This window comes from Balaenoptera physalus (genome assembly GCF_965194825.1).
Source record: "Balaenoptera physalus genome assembly, chromosome: 8".
NCBI lineage: Eukaryota > Metazoa > Chordata > Mammalia > Artiodactyla > Balaenopteridae > Balaenoptera > Balaenoptera physalus.
In genome coordinates this window covers 124651783-124667534 of record NC_138887.1, presented here as the reverse complement: position 1 = coordinate 124667534, position 15752 = coordinate 124651783, and the positions used below count along the sequence as shown (strand labels likewise).

The 15752-nt window shown below is 51.6% G+C and overlaps 1 protein-coding gene across 5 annotated transcripts in view; it reads right to left on the bottom strand.

The window, feature by feature from the left end:
* Positions 1-595: 595 nt before the first annotated feature.
* The window catches only part of DYNC2I1 (dynein 2 intermediate chain 1), a 50397-nt gene continuing 35240 nt past the window's right edge, over positions 596-15752 (bottom strand). For all 5 annotated transcript variants that reach the window (XM_082473222.1, XM_082473223.1, XM_082473226.1 and 2 more), the window contains 11 exons: positions 15340-15469; positions 13544-13716; positions 12645-12807; positions 9682-9795; positions 9523-9584; positions 9077-9128; positions 7951-8011; positions 5044-5143; positions 4771-4902; positions 2876-3099; positions 596-1269 (listed from right to left, as the gene is read on the bottom strand). In XM_082473222.1, coding sequence (XP_082329348.1) covers positions 1095-1269; positions 2876-3099; positions 4771-4902; positions 5044-5143; positions 7951-8011; positions 9077-9128; positions 9523-9584; positions 9682-9795; positions 12645-12807; positions 13544-13716; positions 15340-15469 — 1386 coding nt within the window. In that variant the 3' untranslated portion in view covers positions 596-1094. The remainder of the gene's footprint in view (positions 1270-2875; positions 3100-4770; positions 4903-5043; positions 5144-7950; positions 8012-9076; positions 9129-9522; positions 9585-9681; positions 9796-12644; positions 12808-13543; positions 13717-15339; positions 15470-15752) is intronic.

Here is a 15752-nt window from a genome sequence, read left to right as displayed (position 1 = left end):
GGGGCTCCCACGAAGGTCACCCACGGGAGGCACCCACTGGACACCGTCCACATGAGCACGCGGACCCCCGACACCGCCCGAGCCCTCTTGCCCCCACGGCGCTGGACACGAGGCGTGCCAGGCGCCGGGCTCCAGTGGGGAAGGAGGCGAGCGCAGGGGGCCCACGTGGACCCCACGGTGGGCGGTCAGGGCCCGACGCCTCCCAGCCCGCAGGTCGCATCCCCCGGGTCCTGGTCCTTGGCGGGATCTGGGCAGCAGGGCAGGCAGGGCACAGCATCCTAAGAGGACGATGGGAAGTTTAGGGATTCATGATAAACTCGGTGAACGGTGCCGGGTGCTGGCCTGCTGAGGGTGCCCCAGGCCCCAGGAGCCTGACTGTTCCCTGCCTGCTCCCAGTTCTGGGGTGAAACCGCCCCATCGCTGGCGAAGCAGCAGCCACATGTGACCCAGAGAGAACCAACCTGCCCCCCACGGAACACTCACCTGTCACTGTGTCAGTGACACTGGGTGTAGGCAAAGGCCATCACCCCAGAATTCTCCTGCCCTTAAATCCCTATAACTGTACAATTAAGAGAATTTATATATTTGCATCATCTTTACACAAAACTAATTTTTAATAATAAAGCATAGTGCAAATGTGTCTGAACAGACATCCCAACATTACCAGCAGAAGTCCAACAGAGTATTAAAGAAACACAGGTGGGAGGTCATTTCAGCAGAGTCAGTCCTTTAATTTAAACATGTGAATATGTCATTTTACGTATGACTAAGAAAACTGTTCATTAAATACATTTTTATTTGGATTGTTTAAAAATCTAGTAATAAATGTTACAATATTTTAAAGCTGCTCTGAAAATTAGTAGAAATATTCTCGGAAAAGAGCATCCTACATGGCTCCCTGTTGCCTTTGAAGTTCAGTATACACTAAAATGTATGCTGTTTCCATTCAAAAATAGTAATTTATTTATGGTATACTGAAGTGACATTCTTGAAAAATGAACTCTGGACAGACACACGCCTCTATCTACACGAATGTACACCCATCAGCTGTAACATCGGGGTCACCGCACGGCTTCCTCGCGGCGTCCCACCGCCTACAGGGCTTCCCGCAGCAGCAGCCGCAGCCTCTGCAGCTCGTCGCCCACCGGGGCCACCCACTCCCGCCGCAGGTACTGGACGTCCACGTCGCCTGAGGCTCTGGCCAGCACCAGGGCCAGGAAGCCACTGCGGGTCTTCTCTGCTTCACCCACGACAGTCATAGCCACCAGCCTGAAATCAAGAAGCACACGCCGTGTGATCCTGAGTCTCCCAATTACCCACCTTCCCAGGGGGGAACAGGAGGAAGAGAAACGCTGAAAGCATAGCGGGTAAGCTCCTTGACATCAGTCTGGGGATATTTTGGATCTGACTCCAAAAGCAAAGGCAACAGAAGCAAACAGGTGGGACTACTAAGCAGCTTCTGCACAGCAAAAGAAACCAGAAACAAAATGAAAGGGCAACCTACAGAATGGGAGAAAATACTTGCCAATCATACATCTGTTAGGGGGTTAATAACCAAAACATAAAGATCTCATACAACTCAATAGCAAAAAACCAAGCAATCCAATTACAAAATGGGCAGAAGATCTAAATAGAAATTTTTCCAAAGAAGACACACAGATGGCCAACAGACAAGTGAAAAGATGCTCAACATCATTAATCACCAGGGAAATGCAAATCAAAACCACAATGAGCTATCACCTCACACCTGTCAGAATGTCCATCATCAAAAAGATAAGAAATAACAAATGCTGGAGAGGGTGTGGAGAAAAGGGAGCCCTCCTGCACTATTGGTGGGAATGTAAATTGGTGTAGCCACTATGGAGAACAGTGTGGAGGTTTCTCAAGAATTAAAAATAGAACTACCATACAATCCAGCAATTCCACTCCTGGGTATTTATCCAAAGAAAATGAAGCCACTATCTCGAAGAGATATCTGCACTCCCACATCCACTGCAGCATTATTCACAAGAGCCAAGACATGGAAACAACCTAAGTGTCCATCAAGGGATGAATGGATAAAGAATATGTTTTATATATATATATGTATGTGTGTATGTGTATATATATATATATCTCAATATACATGTGGAATATTATTCAGCCATGAAAAAGGAAATCCATTTGTGACAACATGGATGGACCTTGAGGGCATTATGCTAAGTGAAATAAGTTAGACAGAGAAGGACAGACACTGTGTGATCTCACTTCTGTGCAAAACCCCACCTCCAGCCTGCACACACACACACACACACAAAACAGGCTCACAGAGAACAGAGTGGTGGTTGCCAAAGGAAGAGGGTGGGGCGTGGACCAAACGGGCGAGGGGTACAAGCTTCCAGTTATAAAATGAACAAGCCGTGGGACATAGTGTACACATGGCAACTATGGCTAATATCACTGTGTTGCATATTTCAAAGTCGATGAGAGTAAATATTAAAACTTCTCATCGCAAGAAAAAACTTCTGGAACTATGTAAGGTGACAGACGTATCATTTGACAGTATATACAAACTTCGCATCATTATGTTGTGCACCTGAAACCAATATGTTTTACATCAATTTTACCTCAATATAAATAAATAAATAAACGATAGATAATGTAATTCTTTGATCCTTAGACTATTTTGGACTAAATATGAAATAAACACACTTTAAAGTGGTTTTTTAAGATCTTACTCAAATATATAAATATAAAACTAATATTTAAATTTAAATATAAATAACCATACTTTAAAGTGTAGTGGCCTTATACATAAATCAAGTAAGAAAGACCATCAGTGATGCTTCTGCAAAAATCACCTAGGAGGGCTCATCCTGAGTTTCATCAGACTTACCTGTCCGGATAGACGGGCTGTTTGGCGACAGGACCCAAATCGCTCTCCAGGAGGTCCCAAATATACACACAGGATGTGTCGTCCTGGACCAGGAACACAGCCGGTCTCGTGGAGGACCACTGCAGGCCAGTGACGGCGCGGCCGTCGGTGCTCTTGTCCCACTGCAGGAGCGGCTGCTCGGCCGTCAGCTGGTGCAGTCTGATGCTCCCGTCAGAACAGCCGGCCTGGGGGAGGCGCGGAAACCTTATCACAGTTCTTTTCTCTTTTTCACTCAAGCTCAGTAGCCAAGGAAAATTTTCAGAACATCAGCTTTTTTTGTTGTACAGCAAAAATATTTGGTTTATATTTTGTTTTCCAAACATAAAATCGTAACATTAAATCTTGTCCTCACAAATCACAAAGGTGAGCGTTTGGAGATTCTGATACACTTTGTACCCCCTGTCCCTCCCCGAAAGGGCTAATAATCGGTGAATTCAGTGAACATATAAATAGGTGTTTATTCTTAACAAAGCTGAATATTGCTGATTCAAGCATAGGACATTAAGATTGGCAAGACTGACGTCTTTTTTTAAAAAATCACATACATTTGCACATATAATATGGCTTTATATTCCTTTTGGATTGAAATTTCCATAAAACAAAACTCAGCTGGCGTAGTAAAAGACTAAATTTTTAGCCTAGGAAAAGGAAACTTAATTCCTTTTTACTCAATATATTTAATTTTTCACATATTTAATCTTTCAAAAAAAGCAGAGGCAAGATATAGCAATCACAAAAGCCTGTAAAGTAAATGAACAGATTTATGCATAATAGAGCCAGGCGCCCACTGCCGGGAGGGTGGAGGGGACCCTGGGCCAGCCCGGGACTAGGGTGTGCGTGCGACGCCTGGCGGGTGGTGAGTAGATGGAGACCAGAGGAGACCTCGAGGTCGTGTGCTGTACACAAGCACTTCTGACTGCCCAGGTCTTGGTTTCTAGGTATTTTTCTCCTAAGAGGAGCCAGGACTCCCTGGAGAAATCGCTGATCCCGAGGGTTCCTGTGCCAGAAAGCAAAGAGGGGCTCCCGGAACGATGTCAGAACCACCTCCAGGGACCCCTTCCCCCGGGGGCACCACCTGAGCAGCGGCATAAATGCAGGCAGCGAATCTGAGACGCACTGAGGACAGTGAAAAGCCTCGTGTCCACGTTTAGACAAGGAATACACATGAAGGAGGAAAGGCAGTCTTCCGACCAGCGACAGCGCCCGTGGAATTAACGACAGGGCGACAGAACCGGCCTGGCGACCGACACGGGGGTGAGAAGCAGCAGCAGCTCAGTGTCTGTGCGTCTTCCACCAGCCCCGGCCGATCAGGCAGGGAAGGAGGGGCCCCACGGTCAGGAAGGGCCCGCATCTGATCGTCAGGAGACGTCCCCAGACTCAACAGGGGACGCCCAGGCCCTCTGTGCGATGCTGAGGCCGGTCCCAGGTGAAGGCGGCGAGGAGCCACAGTGACTGAACGGGACGCGTGACCTGGGCCACGGCGCTGCTCACAAAGGACACTGTCGCGACAGCCGTGGGCTTGCGCTCAGACCCGCAGAGAGCAGGACTGACTCGGACGGGCCTGCGCTACAGGAGACCAACACCCGGCCCCTGCGGTGGAGCGTCCTGGCAACGGCAAGTGTGTCACCGCACACTCAGGATGGTGGGGGGCGATGGAATGCTTTGTGACGTCCTCGTAGCTTTTCTACAAGCCGAAAATTACGTCAGAATAAAACGTCTGAAGAACATCCAGACAACAGCCTCATGGAATGAGCTGTGCCGACCACACAGATGGGACTTAGGAGGCCAGACCCGAGTGCTGCAGATCCCAGCAGACGCTGCAGAAGAATCGGTGCTTAAAACACAGGCGTTCTTACCAGGAATATCGGTTCTCCAAACGGTGAAAAGTCAATCACGTTCACCTTCACCGGCCTCACGCCCTGCTGCTGGGGCCTGAACAACCTGGGAGAGACTCTCACGTCTTGTCTGGTGCCATGGCTGATGAGGCCCTGGAAGGGAGAGTAAGGAGGGAACCAGGCGGGGTAAAGCTCTTATTCTTGAAACAATTTAATCAACATTCTGATTAAAGCAAACAGTAAGTTTATCTCCAACAAAGATACTTACAGAATGAAATCTAGACCATTACTCACCATGTCTGTGCCAACAACAAAGCGATTAGGGTCTGAAGGCAGAAATTTAACGTTCAGTGTTTGTGTGGACCCCCGAAGTTCATAACCTTTATGGGAAAGGCTGGAAAACAGCAAAGATGAACAGACGGGCAGTCTTGAAACTGTCAGGGTGGAGGTGACACTTAACACCGTCACCTGCCGTCTGCCACTGGACGCGCTTCTAGCTCCTTTTCCCTTCGGTTACCACGCTCTGGACAGTTCCTTCAGCCCGTCCCCTTGCTCACTCATTCTTTCTTCTACTGTCTAATCCACTCTTTCATTCACAGACTTAAATTTCAGAGACAACAGTTCCATTTCTAGAAATGCCTTTCTGATAGCACAATTCTCTCTCGTATCCTGGTGGGTGTCCCTCACACGGCAGTGTCCGTGACTCTCTCCCCATGAGCCTGGCTGTGGACGTGCCCGCCGGTAGGCAGCTGTCCCGGTGCTGACAGCCCCTGGGCACTGGTCTGCCCCACACTCACTCCTCAGCTGCGAACCCTTGACCACACCCCGACTCGGCTTCTGGGATTCTCCAGCTGGAGGGGCAGTGAGTCCCAGGGTCCCGGGCAGGGGTCAGCCCCAGCTCGCTGCCCAGTAGGCCTGACACGTCCCTGGTCCTCACGGGAGCCAGCTCCCAGCCCCACCACCACCCAAAAGCCTGAAGGCTGACTTCAAGCTCCACCCTTATTCTGGCACTTTCCTCTCTTTTTTAAAAAACTGTATTTAGTGTGTTGTTGGTTTTTTACCTTGCACAGCGTTTGTATTGTAACAACCAGGGCCCAGGGCTGCTCCTGCCACGCTGCCCCAGTCCCGGGTCGGGGATCTGGCCCCTCGGTCTCTCCCCTCTCTTCTTACCTCCGGCCCAGATCCCCGCCTCGGGGCCCGCTGCCCTGGTCACCTCCACGCTGGGCCGACCAGGTCCCACCCCTCCCGCCCCCAGGCCCCCTCCTCCCTCCTGGTCCTCAGCTGCACGGTGCCCCTCAGCTGAGCTCGACATCAGGCGAGAGGCAGGCTCTCCCCGGTTCCTGGAACCAGCCGGCCACCAGGTGTGCTCAATCCTGCCCTTTGCTGAGCCCAGCCCTCCGTCCCCACGAGTGCCGCCTGGTTCAGACTCCCATCTCTGATCTCCATCCGTCCCCACGACAGCTCCTGAGGCTGGCCCCGAGTCCCCTCCTCTGTTCCAAGCTTACACTGTCGCCAAGTTCACGGCTCTAAACTGCAACAAGACACGATCCCTCCCCACGATCGAGACGAGTCCCCTCCTCTGTTCCAAGCTTACACTGTCGCCAAGTTCACGGCTCTAAACTGCAACAAGACACGACCCCTCCTTCCGTAGAGCTCCGAGACGAGTCCCCGTCACCTTCGAGGGAACCGTCTGAACCCTCGGCGCAGCGGACCCGCCTCGGGGTCAGGCCGCCGACTCTACCCCTCTCTTGACAGCAAACCTACCGGCAGGTCTGAAACCATCGGGGTCTTCATGCCTCTGGGCTCCCTCTGCCTGGGGCAGGCTCCCTGACTCTCATCTCAGCCCCCGTCCCACCGCCGTCCCTCCTCCGAGCCCACACTCCGCGTGGCTCCCCCCAGCGCTTCCCGCGTGTGCCGAGCCACGGGGATGAGGAGACGTGCCACCAGGCCACTCTCAGGGGAGGCCTTGCTGCCCCAGGCGTCAGGGGCACTGCACCCAAGGTCCCCCTCCTCCCCGGGATGCCCGTGTCCAGGGCCGAAGGAGGGAGGCTCAGGCCTGGCAGGGGGGCTCTGGGGAGCCGCTCCTGCTCTGAGCCCCCGGGCCAGGCAGTTGCCGGGGGGCCCGCCTCTCAGCTCAGCCCCCTCGCCGCCACCCCTGCCAGCCTCCCTCCGCCAGACGCCGACCCCACGGCTGCAGCGGCTACTGGCCACTTGTCTGCACTCAGGGCCCTGAGGGAAGAGGCACCACGAAGCAGCCGGGAGGGCACCTCCACTCGGCACGTGTGGGCACGGTCCGGACGGATGTTTGTTACCCCCGGGCCCGGGGAGGCACTGCCACGCCTTTAGCGGGGAAAACCCAACGTCAGCTATGGTGACACTCTCCTTTAAAGAGCTTATAGTTAAGTACAGGAGAAATTTATAGTTAAAAGACAAATGCAATGCATGGTATGAAGTGATACGGCCATAATGGAGACGAGAATGGTCTCAAAGAAATTCAGTGAGCAGTCAGGGGGCCACCCGTGGCGGGCTCTGCAGTGTATTAGATGAATTTTTTCAAACATAACTCACTCCTTGTCATAATTATACTGAAATCAATGGCAGGTGATTTACAATCATGAAGCACGTATGAATTCATTGATACAACCCAGAGGTGTTCTGTCTGAGGAGGAAAAGTCAGGATAATATCAAAGCGTTTTCCAGGGTAAATCACAGGCTGACAGCTAGGCCCTGACTGCGGTGAAAAGATGAGAAAAGACATCTTCGGGAAATAAATTAACATGAAGTATATAAATACCACAAACAATATTCATACATCTATGATTTTTACATCCTATTAAGTTATTTGAGTAAAAACAGAAACCTAATTTCTGAATAAAACTTTCACACCAATGTTTCTAGTTCCTGAAACTTGTCTATTTAACTTCAGGGTTGTATTAAAACTGGATGAAAAAGAGTCAAATCGTACCAATTCATAAAATAGAAAATATTTTAATCAAAGAAAAATGTTAGCTCTATACCTGGCAATTGCATTTATTACTTTGATTCGTTAATAATAAACTAAGTATCAAATAAACTATTTAGCAAAAATACAGTGGGAGAAGTTAGGGTTCTTCAGCGCCAGCCCGGCCGTGCCTTTTACCTCACACTATTTCCTCCTGGGGGAAACAGGGCTTTGTGAGCAGGGAGGCGGCACAGACCTACCTGTCACTCAGCTGAATCGCGGCACTATGCACCAACTTTATCCTCCCTCCAGGCAGCAAGCCTACAAACAGAGAAACCAGAAATAAATGCTCCTCTTAATACAAGTTAACCAAAATCCAATTACATTTGCCTGGAATTATTTTTCATTGCTTAAATATCTGTGTTAGGAAATAATATAAAAACGCAGATTGATGAAGAGTGTCCTATCCCTCACGCAGGGGAGGTTCCTGCAATTGCCTTAGGATATGAATTAAGAATTTGCAGTTCAGGGCCTTAGGGGAAGAGGGTTGGTGGAATCAATATCAAAAAGGCTTTACATTTTTAGATTTGATTTAAAAAGGGAAGTACACTTAAGCCAAAAAAGAAAAAAAATCAATATTTAACAAACCTCCAATGCCCCACAGAAACCCTCTCCTGTAAGCGTCCTCCGGCGCCCGTGTCGGTTCCCCATGCAGGTGGGGAGGCCCCCCTCCGGCCCCTCTAGCCGTGTCCTGCCCCGCCCGATGTCCCACACCTGCAGCAGCCCCGGGTCACAGGGAGCAGAGCGGATTTTGCACGAAGACGAGGCTGAGAAGAGAGGCCCCTTGGGACGGTTTCCACCGCGTCCCCTCTCCAGGAGAGGGGCGTCCACAGCACCGGTCCCTCTTCATTTCAAGAAGTCAGAGTGACTCTGGTCCTATTTTCTGGCTGGCTCTACGGGAGTGCCCCCGGCCCGAACAAGGTGAAGGGGCCGGCCATTAAATAAGCGGCTGGAGCTGCTGAGGAAGTGCAGGCGGACGGCCCCTCGGTGCCCGAGCCCAGGGCATCGGGACAGCAAACTGCCGGCCGCAGAGCCCCACCCCCCCGGTGGCTCCAGTCTCAGAGGTCTTGGGGGTCACACACACCCAGGCCTTAGACACCGAGTCTCGGGGACGCCCTCGGGGAGCACGGAGCAGACGACACGCACGGGCCTCCCGTGACAAGGGTGTCAGGGGCCTGTTCAACAGCCGACAGGTTATAAAATACACAACTTAATTTTCATTTTCCATGCAGCTAATTACTGATTCTTCAAAGCGGTTATCAGTATCTTTAATCTTTATTGATTTTAGCAACCGTTGATTAAAATCAGTTTTTATTTAATAGTTACCTAAGTCACTTATTGCACCTGCGGTATCTGCCTTTGCTAATTCAACCACCACCTGAAATAGAACACTGAAGATGAATATCAGCACGTGTAATAATCATGAAACAGTCTAAGCAGAGTATAGTTCTAATTAAGACAGCATGTTACATTAGGCACTAAAAACTTAATTGCTCCAGAAAAAAGACTAGCGTTTAAAAGTTATAAATCCCCTTCTTCGACCTGTTTCTCTACACTCTGTGACCGGTCAATGCCCTGTGCATCTCCGGCCCTGACACTGCTCCCCTTTCACTCCCACAGGCACCCCCAGCAAGCCCATCTCGTCCTGGTCTCCCCGCCGTAGCTGACTGCATGGTCGCCCCTGCTCCACACGCATCTCCCCCTGCCACCCCGACCACAGACCACCGACCACCACGCAAACCCTGGCGCGAGCGCTCGCGTGTCCGACTCACCCACACGTTGAGAACCCCACTCTCGTCCAAGGAAGCGACATGGAAGGACAGGCCTGCTGGCTCTAGTGAAGACAGAACCGGGGAAGGACCGGCTCATAACCAGGAAACCACATCTCACAACTTGAGCTCAGGATTTTACGGAAGTGAAGGGTCACGTACCTTCTTGAGAAGAAAAAGGTGAAAGCACACAGCTCTGTCTTTTGCAGACAGACCCTGCGATGGGCTCTATTGCCTGGAGGGGACTGCGGTGGTTTACAGACGTCAGGACACCATCTGGGGATGAAAAGCACAGGTACCACATGCACGTAGTGAGTCGTGGAGCAGAATTAACACTGTGCAGGGACAGGCACATCTTCCCAAAGCACAAGGCCACGCGGACCACGGTGAAAGGACACGTGCCGTGGCTCTCAGCGTCACCGAGGAGTAGAGGCCACAGACCTCGTCACACCTGTGAGAAGAGAGACGGGCCCTGTGTCTGCACGACGGCAGGTACAAGGATGGACAGAGCGGGCCCCCGGGGGGCTCTCCACGGCAAGAGGGAGTCGCAGAGACAGAGCAGAAGCTGGGGCCACCCCGGCTGCAGGGGAACGGGGGGCTCACGGCCAGAGCAGCCCAGGGAACGGGGAGTAGGCAGACTCGGGAGCTGCAGGCTCCCCCCCCACCCCCACCGAGAGCAGCACCTTTAAAGAAACGACACCTCACGGTCCAACGGAACAGAGCTCCTCTGACCTGGCATATCCACCTATAAAATGTCCAGGAGTAGAAAAGAACAGACAAACTCCACACAAAGCTACCGTAGGAACTCGAGAGAAAATGCAAATGAAAGTATTTCAACCCATGAAAATTCTCCCTCCAAAAAGCAAGCGTGAAACAGAAGACCAAAATCCAAACTACATCACATCTCTTCAAAAATACATTTGTAAATGTATTTAAAGCACATAAACAAACAAAAACACCTGGAATCAGAAACCCAGAACAAAAATGGATTAAAAAACATCAAGAAAGAAAATGAGAGTTAGGGCTGAACTCAGGAAAGAAACTGAAGAAAAAGACAAAACGGTCTCAGGAATGAAGAATAAGTGACAGGGTTTCAGATTCAATGAACTTGAGGGAGGCCCACTGAGGAAGGGGTGTCCTCTGGATGTGAGGTTACTGAAACTTTGAAGGTTTTAATGGCAATGTTTAGATGGCAAAAGAAAACGAAGGAAGCACGTTAATGGAGTAATTAAGTTTAAAAACTTAAGAGTTTTAGTGTTTTGAACATGGTGGTGAATTCAAAGGTTAATTAGTAATAGCAGCAGCAGTTAGAAAATGCACATTCTTAAAAGATATCTTTTCTAACGGCATCAAACCCATAAGGTACCTATAAACTCATACATTCTCAATAGTGGCAATTTCACCCCCGAAGGGGCAAAAATTGGTTGTTCGGAGACAAAAGAAACCTTGCCCTTTTATGTATAAAACACAGATGTACTCAGAGAACGTAAAGAGATACGCAGTATACGTGCGGCGCTCCAGGCAGGGGCGATCAGGCTACTTGGTGAAGAGAAGGAGGCACACCCGACACGCCCGACACAGGACTGTGTCCAGAGCACACCAGGCCTCGAACAACGCAACAGTAAGAAGCAACAAATCAACTTACAAACGCGTGAACACCTAAACACACCCCACTGAAGACAGACAGCAAATAAGCACCTGGAGACGCTCTGCATCCCATGTCCTCAGGGAAACACAAAATAAAACCTCGAGACACGCTCGCACCCACCAGAAGGGCAGGAAGCCTGCCGGCCCCGCTGGTGAGGACGTGCGGCCTGTGGCGTCCGGGGTGCAGGCTCCAGTCCTGACCGCCAGCCACGGGAATTAACCAGGAGCCCGCCCACCAGCGGGTGCAAAAACCCACGTGGTGCCCAGCAGAGACCCTGCCCAGAGAAGGAGGGGTGACGTTCTGTGCCCCACACAGCCGTGACTGCAGGCACATCTCCCGAAGGGGCAGGGGCCAGGCTTGAAGGTCTGGGCCCCGCAGGGTCCCATCATTTGCCTCTGAGAAGGTAAAACTACAGAGAAAAAGCCGATCCTGGGAATCGTGAGGACGGGGAGATGCAAAGCCAGCTGTGGGTGTGGGGGGGGGGGGGGTCCCTGGGCAGGAACAGGGAGAAGGACAGTGAGAAGACAGTCAGGTCTGAGTGCAGGCCCTGCCCAAGGTCAGTGTGCTCATGGACAAGCCTCCCATCCCTGAGTACTGGCAGGTGGGCAGAGACGAGTGCTGAACAGGTCACATCCACAAAGCACTGAGAGAAAACTCCAGAACACAAGGGCCTACCCAGGGGCGGGGCGGGGTGGTGGTCGTGCGTGTCCTTGTTTGTGGTTGTGGTTGTGGTTATGGTTGTGATTGGCGGTGGTTGGAATTGTGGTTGGTTGCGGCTGTAGTTGGTTATGGTTGTAACTGGTTGTGGTTATGGTTGTGATTGGCTATGGTTGTAATCGTGGTTGTGTTTGTGGTTGTAGTTGGTTATGGTTGTAACTGTGGTTGTGGTTATGGTTGTGATTGGCTGTGGTTGTAATCGTGGTTGTGGTTGGTTGTGGTTGTGGTTGGTTATGGTTGTAATTGTGGTTGTGGTTATGGTTGTAGTTGGTTATGGTTGTAACTGGTTGTGGTTATGGTTGTGATTGGCTGTGGTTGTAATTGTGGTTGTGGTTGTGGTTGTGGTTGGTTGTGGCAGCAGCCGCATGGCACGAAGTATTCACAGGAGTCTAACTAGGGGTCCTGGCAGGTCCGGTGGTTCTGGTTCCTTTCGACCCCCGAGAGGCCACTACTTCTCTCCTTCAGCTCCAGTGGGGCTGTCTGAGCCACAGCAGCGCACACACCAACACACCTCAGGCTGATTTAAAACTGGGCGCCATCTCACTGAGGACCTGAAGTCCCCAGAGTTAACAGGACGGAGCACTCCCATCACCACTGCCGCTGCCCGAGCAGCTGCCGCAAGGAGGCTGTTTCTCCTGTTTATCGCAGGTCTCTTTTGCTCTTAGGTCAGAGCCGTCCTCTGGGATGACCTGCATGAACGATGCAAGGGGATTTCACGGCTGCTCCGGAAGACCCTGGGCTGGCGGGCAGTGTCACTGACCGGTGGAAAAGGTTGCGGTCCTGAACGTCCAGAAGCACCCGCTCAGCTTCACGTAATGATGGATCCTGGCATCTTCCCTCAGGTCCCACACGACCACCGAGCCGTGCACGGTCCCAGCAAACAGCAAGAAGGCTTTAAAGGGGCTAAAGCAACAGCACGTGACCTAGAAAGATGCACAGAAAGCCGGAGGCTGACAAGTGGAGGCACCAGTGCCCGTGGACCTTCCACCTGGAAGCCGAGGGCGTCTGCGTGTCCCCTCCTTGGGTGACGGGAAGGATGGAGGCTGCGGGGCGTGGCCATGGTGCCTCCATTCAGCCCCATCAGGTGGCCCAGAAGGGCTGAGCCCTCCTGCCATTTTATTTACATCCTGCATCACAGTAAGTTGTTATTTTCAAGCCCCCAAAACTGATACCCATAAAAGTTATCCTTCTCCACAGCTTTGGAGGAAATCGAAGACTTTGAGGTCAAGGAGCACATGACTAGAAACACACGTGTAAAAGGGCAGCTCTCCCACTGTACCCGCGTGGTCACCACACCACAGCCCCGCTAACCAGGGGCAGGAAACGCACGAGGCCAAGGACTTGGAAAATCTCAGCCACATTAAGAAACCTCTACAATATCCGGGCCAACTGGAGCAAGCCAGGAAGCATACTTCTGGGATCCCAGGGGTGCCAGAGCCAATGTTTCCATTAAGTCACAGCCACGACAGTGCTGAATGCCCGGGACTGAGAGGCTGCGGTAACCTGGCCCCTCCGTCGAGCTGGTCCTTCCAACTAGGAGTTTCTGCACCTCGTCACCCTGCACACAGCTGGGGCGGCAGGGACAGAAAGCAGTGGCCTTGGAAGCCCTCCTGGTGCCTGCCCTCTGCTAGTGACACCCACGGCTCTCCCGGGCTGTACCTTCGACTCGCATATCAGGACCTTCTGGGGCCCTGACGGCTGCCAGATGTCCCACACGCAGAGCACGTATCTGCCATCCAGCAGGGGCGCGAAGGCTTTCCCAGGTCGCCCGTGCACGGACACCACCATCCGCCTCTGAACCTGAGAGGCATGCAGGTAGGATACTCTCCGGTCTGAGGATAAGACAAGAAAAATGTTTCTGCATTTAGTGATCTGCCAGAACCCACGTTAAACTAACATACTTAAGATTATTCAGATACATTTCAGCTTAATGAAGAAATAAACATGGTCTTTCCAAGATGCCCGCACCTGAAATCCGGGTTTTGACAAATGGCCAAGCTCGACTTGAAAACATCCAAGTTGGCCTAGTTTGCTAGAAGCCACCCTCCTCCACGCTCAGCACAAAGCGGCCTGGGACTCCGCTGTCCATCAGCTACTCCCACGGGCCCGTGGGTACGGAGGTGACCTGGGTGGGGCGTCACAGCTGCCCCATCAGTGCCTTCTCCCCAGGCAACGGGACCCTGCCTGACACCCACCTTCCTCCTGACATCTGTCCCTCAGACACACTGTCTGTTCCCCCCATTCCGTCCACTTACAGAGGCAGGATTTCTGTCTGTCCACTGTGGCTCCAAGGCCTGGGACACTGCAGACACCCCTGAGTATCTGTGGAACCCAGAGAAGAATGAGTGGGCCACCAGCACTGCGCGTTTCCTGGCGACAGTGGCATCGAGAGGACTCTGTGAAGGTCCCGTGTCACTCCCTCGGAGCTCAGATCCAGGTAACGTGAACCAGGCCCAGGTCAAGGACACCTGCCATCCCAATCTCCCCTCCCGTTACCTCAAAACTCACTTTACTAAAACAAAACACAAGAAAAACCTCCACTCTGCCCACACTCGGAACTAAGGGGCAAGTCCCGGACAACACCCGTGCGTCCTCTGTCTCTAACTAAGGGTTCTGGAACAAGCACAACCCGGCCCCCAGCCCCGGCTCTGTGAAGCCGCCATCGCTCATCAGCTCCTGGAGGAAAGGACTGCTTTAATTCCTGTTTCTTGGGCTGCAGGGGGAGGTTGGGGTGTGGACAGCTGTATTTTGAATGCTATAGGTGCAATGATTTATTGTTTTTCTAATAGGATAACTCTTATCTTTTAAAAACAAAAACATCCTCAAACAACATGAGTTTTTAAAATTAACAACGCCATTTGTGCCAATGGTCAGTGCAGAGGTACGGATACGAATCTAGATCTCTACAGCAGGCAGGATAGAGGAACTTCTAGAACAAGCGGCATCAATGCGCCGGGTCACGCAGGCCCAGAAGCACCCGGCAGAGCTGACTGCGGGGCCCCTGCACTCCTCGCCCCTCTCCACGCAGACCAGGACCATGGTTGCCACCCAAGCCCTCACCAGCCACTTGTTTTAAAAGCAAGGAGGCGACTCGCTTAAGCAATTTACACTTGGTCATGCGCATGCAGTTTGTTTCGTTTATGACCACATGCCGTTACACCCCACGTGTGATGACACGGGCTTCACTTCGGTAGATTTTATGCTCTGTAACCACGGATCAACTTGAATCTAAGTCAACGTCGGGCTAAGTTAACCACACGACTCCCACCTGGACGCTCCCTCACGCCGCTCCCACTGTTCCTCTACCCACGAGTGCCCGTCATTACGGTAACGCACGCGCTCAAGTCTGCAGAAGCTGAACCTGCGCTCTCTGTTCAATAATCCCCCTGTTAACACCGGGTGTAACAGTAAGGATCACTGTCTCAACGCCAATGTTTACTTCGAGGACCACTTACTTTGAAGGAACGGCAAGCTGGTGTTCAGTTGCGCGGAGCTATCGCTGAAATGCAGGGTGCAGTCCTGCGCCCGGGGTGTCCAGATCGGCTCCAACGCCACCCGATCCTCTTCAAGCAGAACCGCAATCACCTTTCAAAGACACATGAGCAGTCCTTCTTCAACACTCTCAAATGGACTCATTTTACAAGATAAAACAAAGCACTACCTAATCTTACCTGTTTCTTAAAATCACTGCCTAAGTCCAAGACATCATATAAACGGACAGAATGAAATTATTTTGTCCTTTCCCCACAATAATAGAAACTACCGGGTAAAGTTCCATTAATGTAAACTCCAGAGCCATTATTTAACATTGGATGTCATTTTTCATAGTAAACCTTTTGCTAAAATAACAGGAGTGGGGAAAGGGACC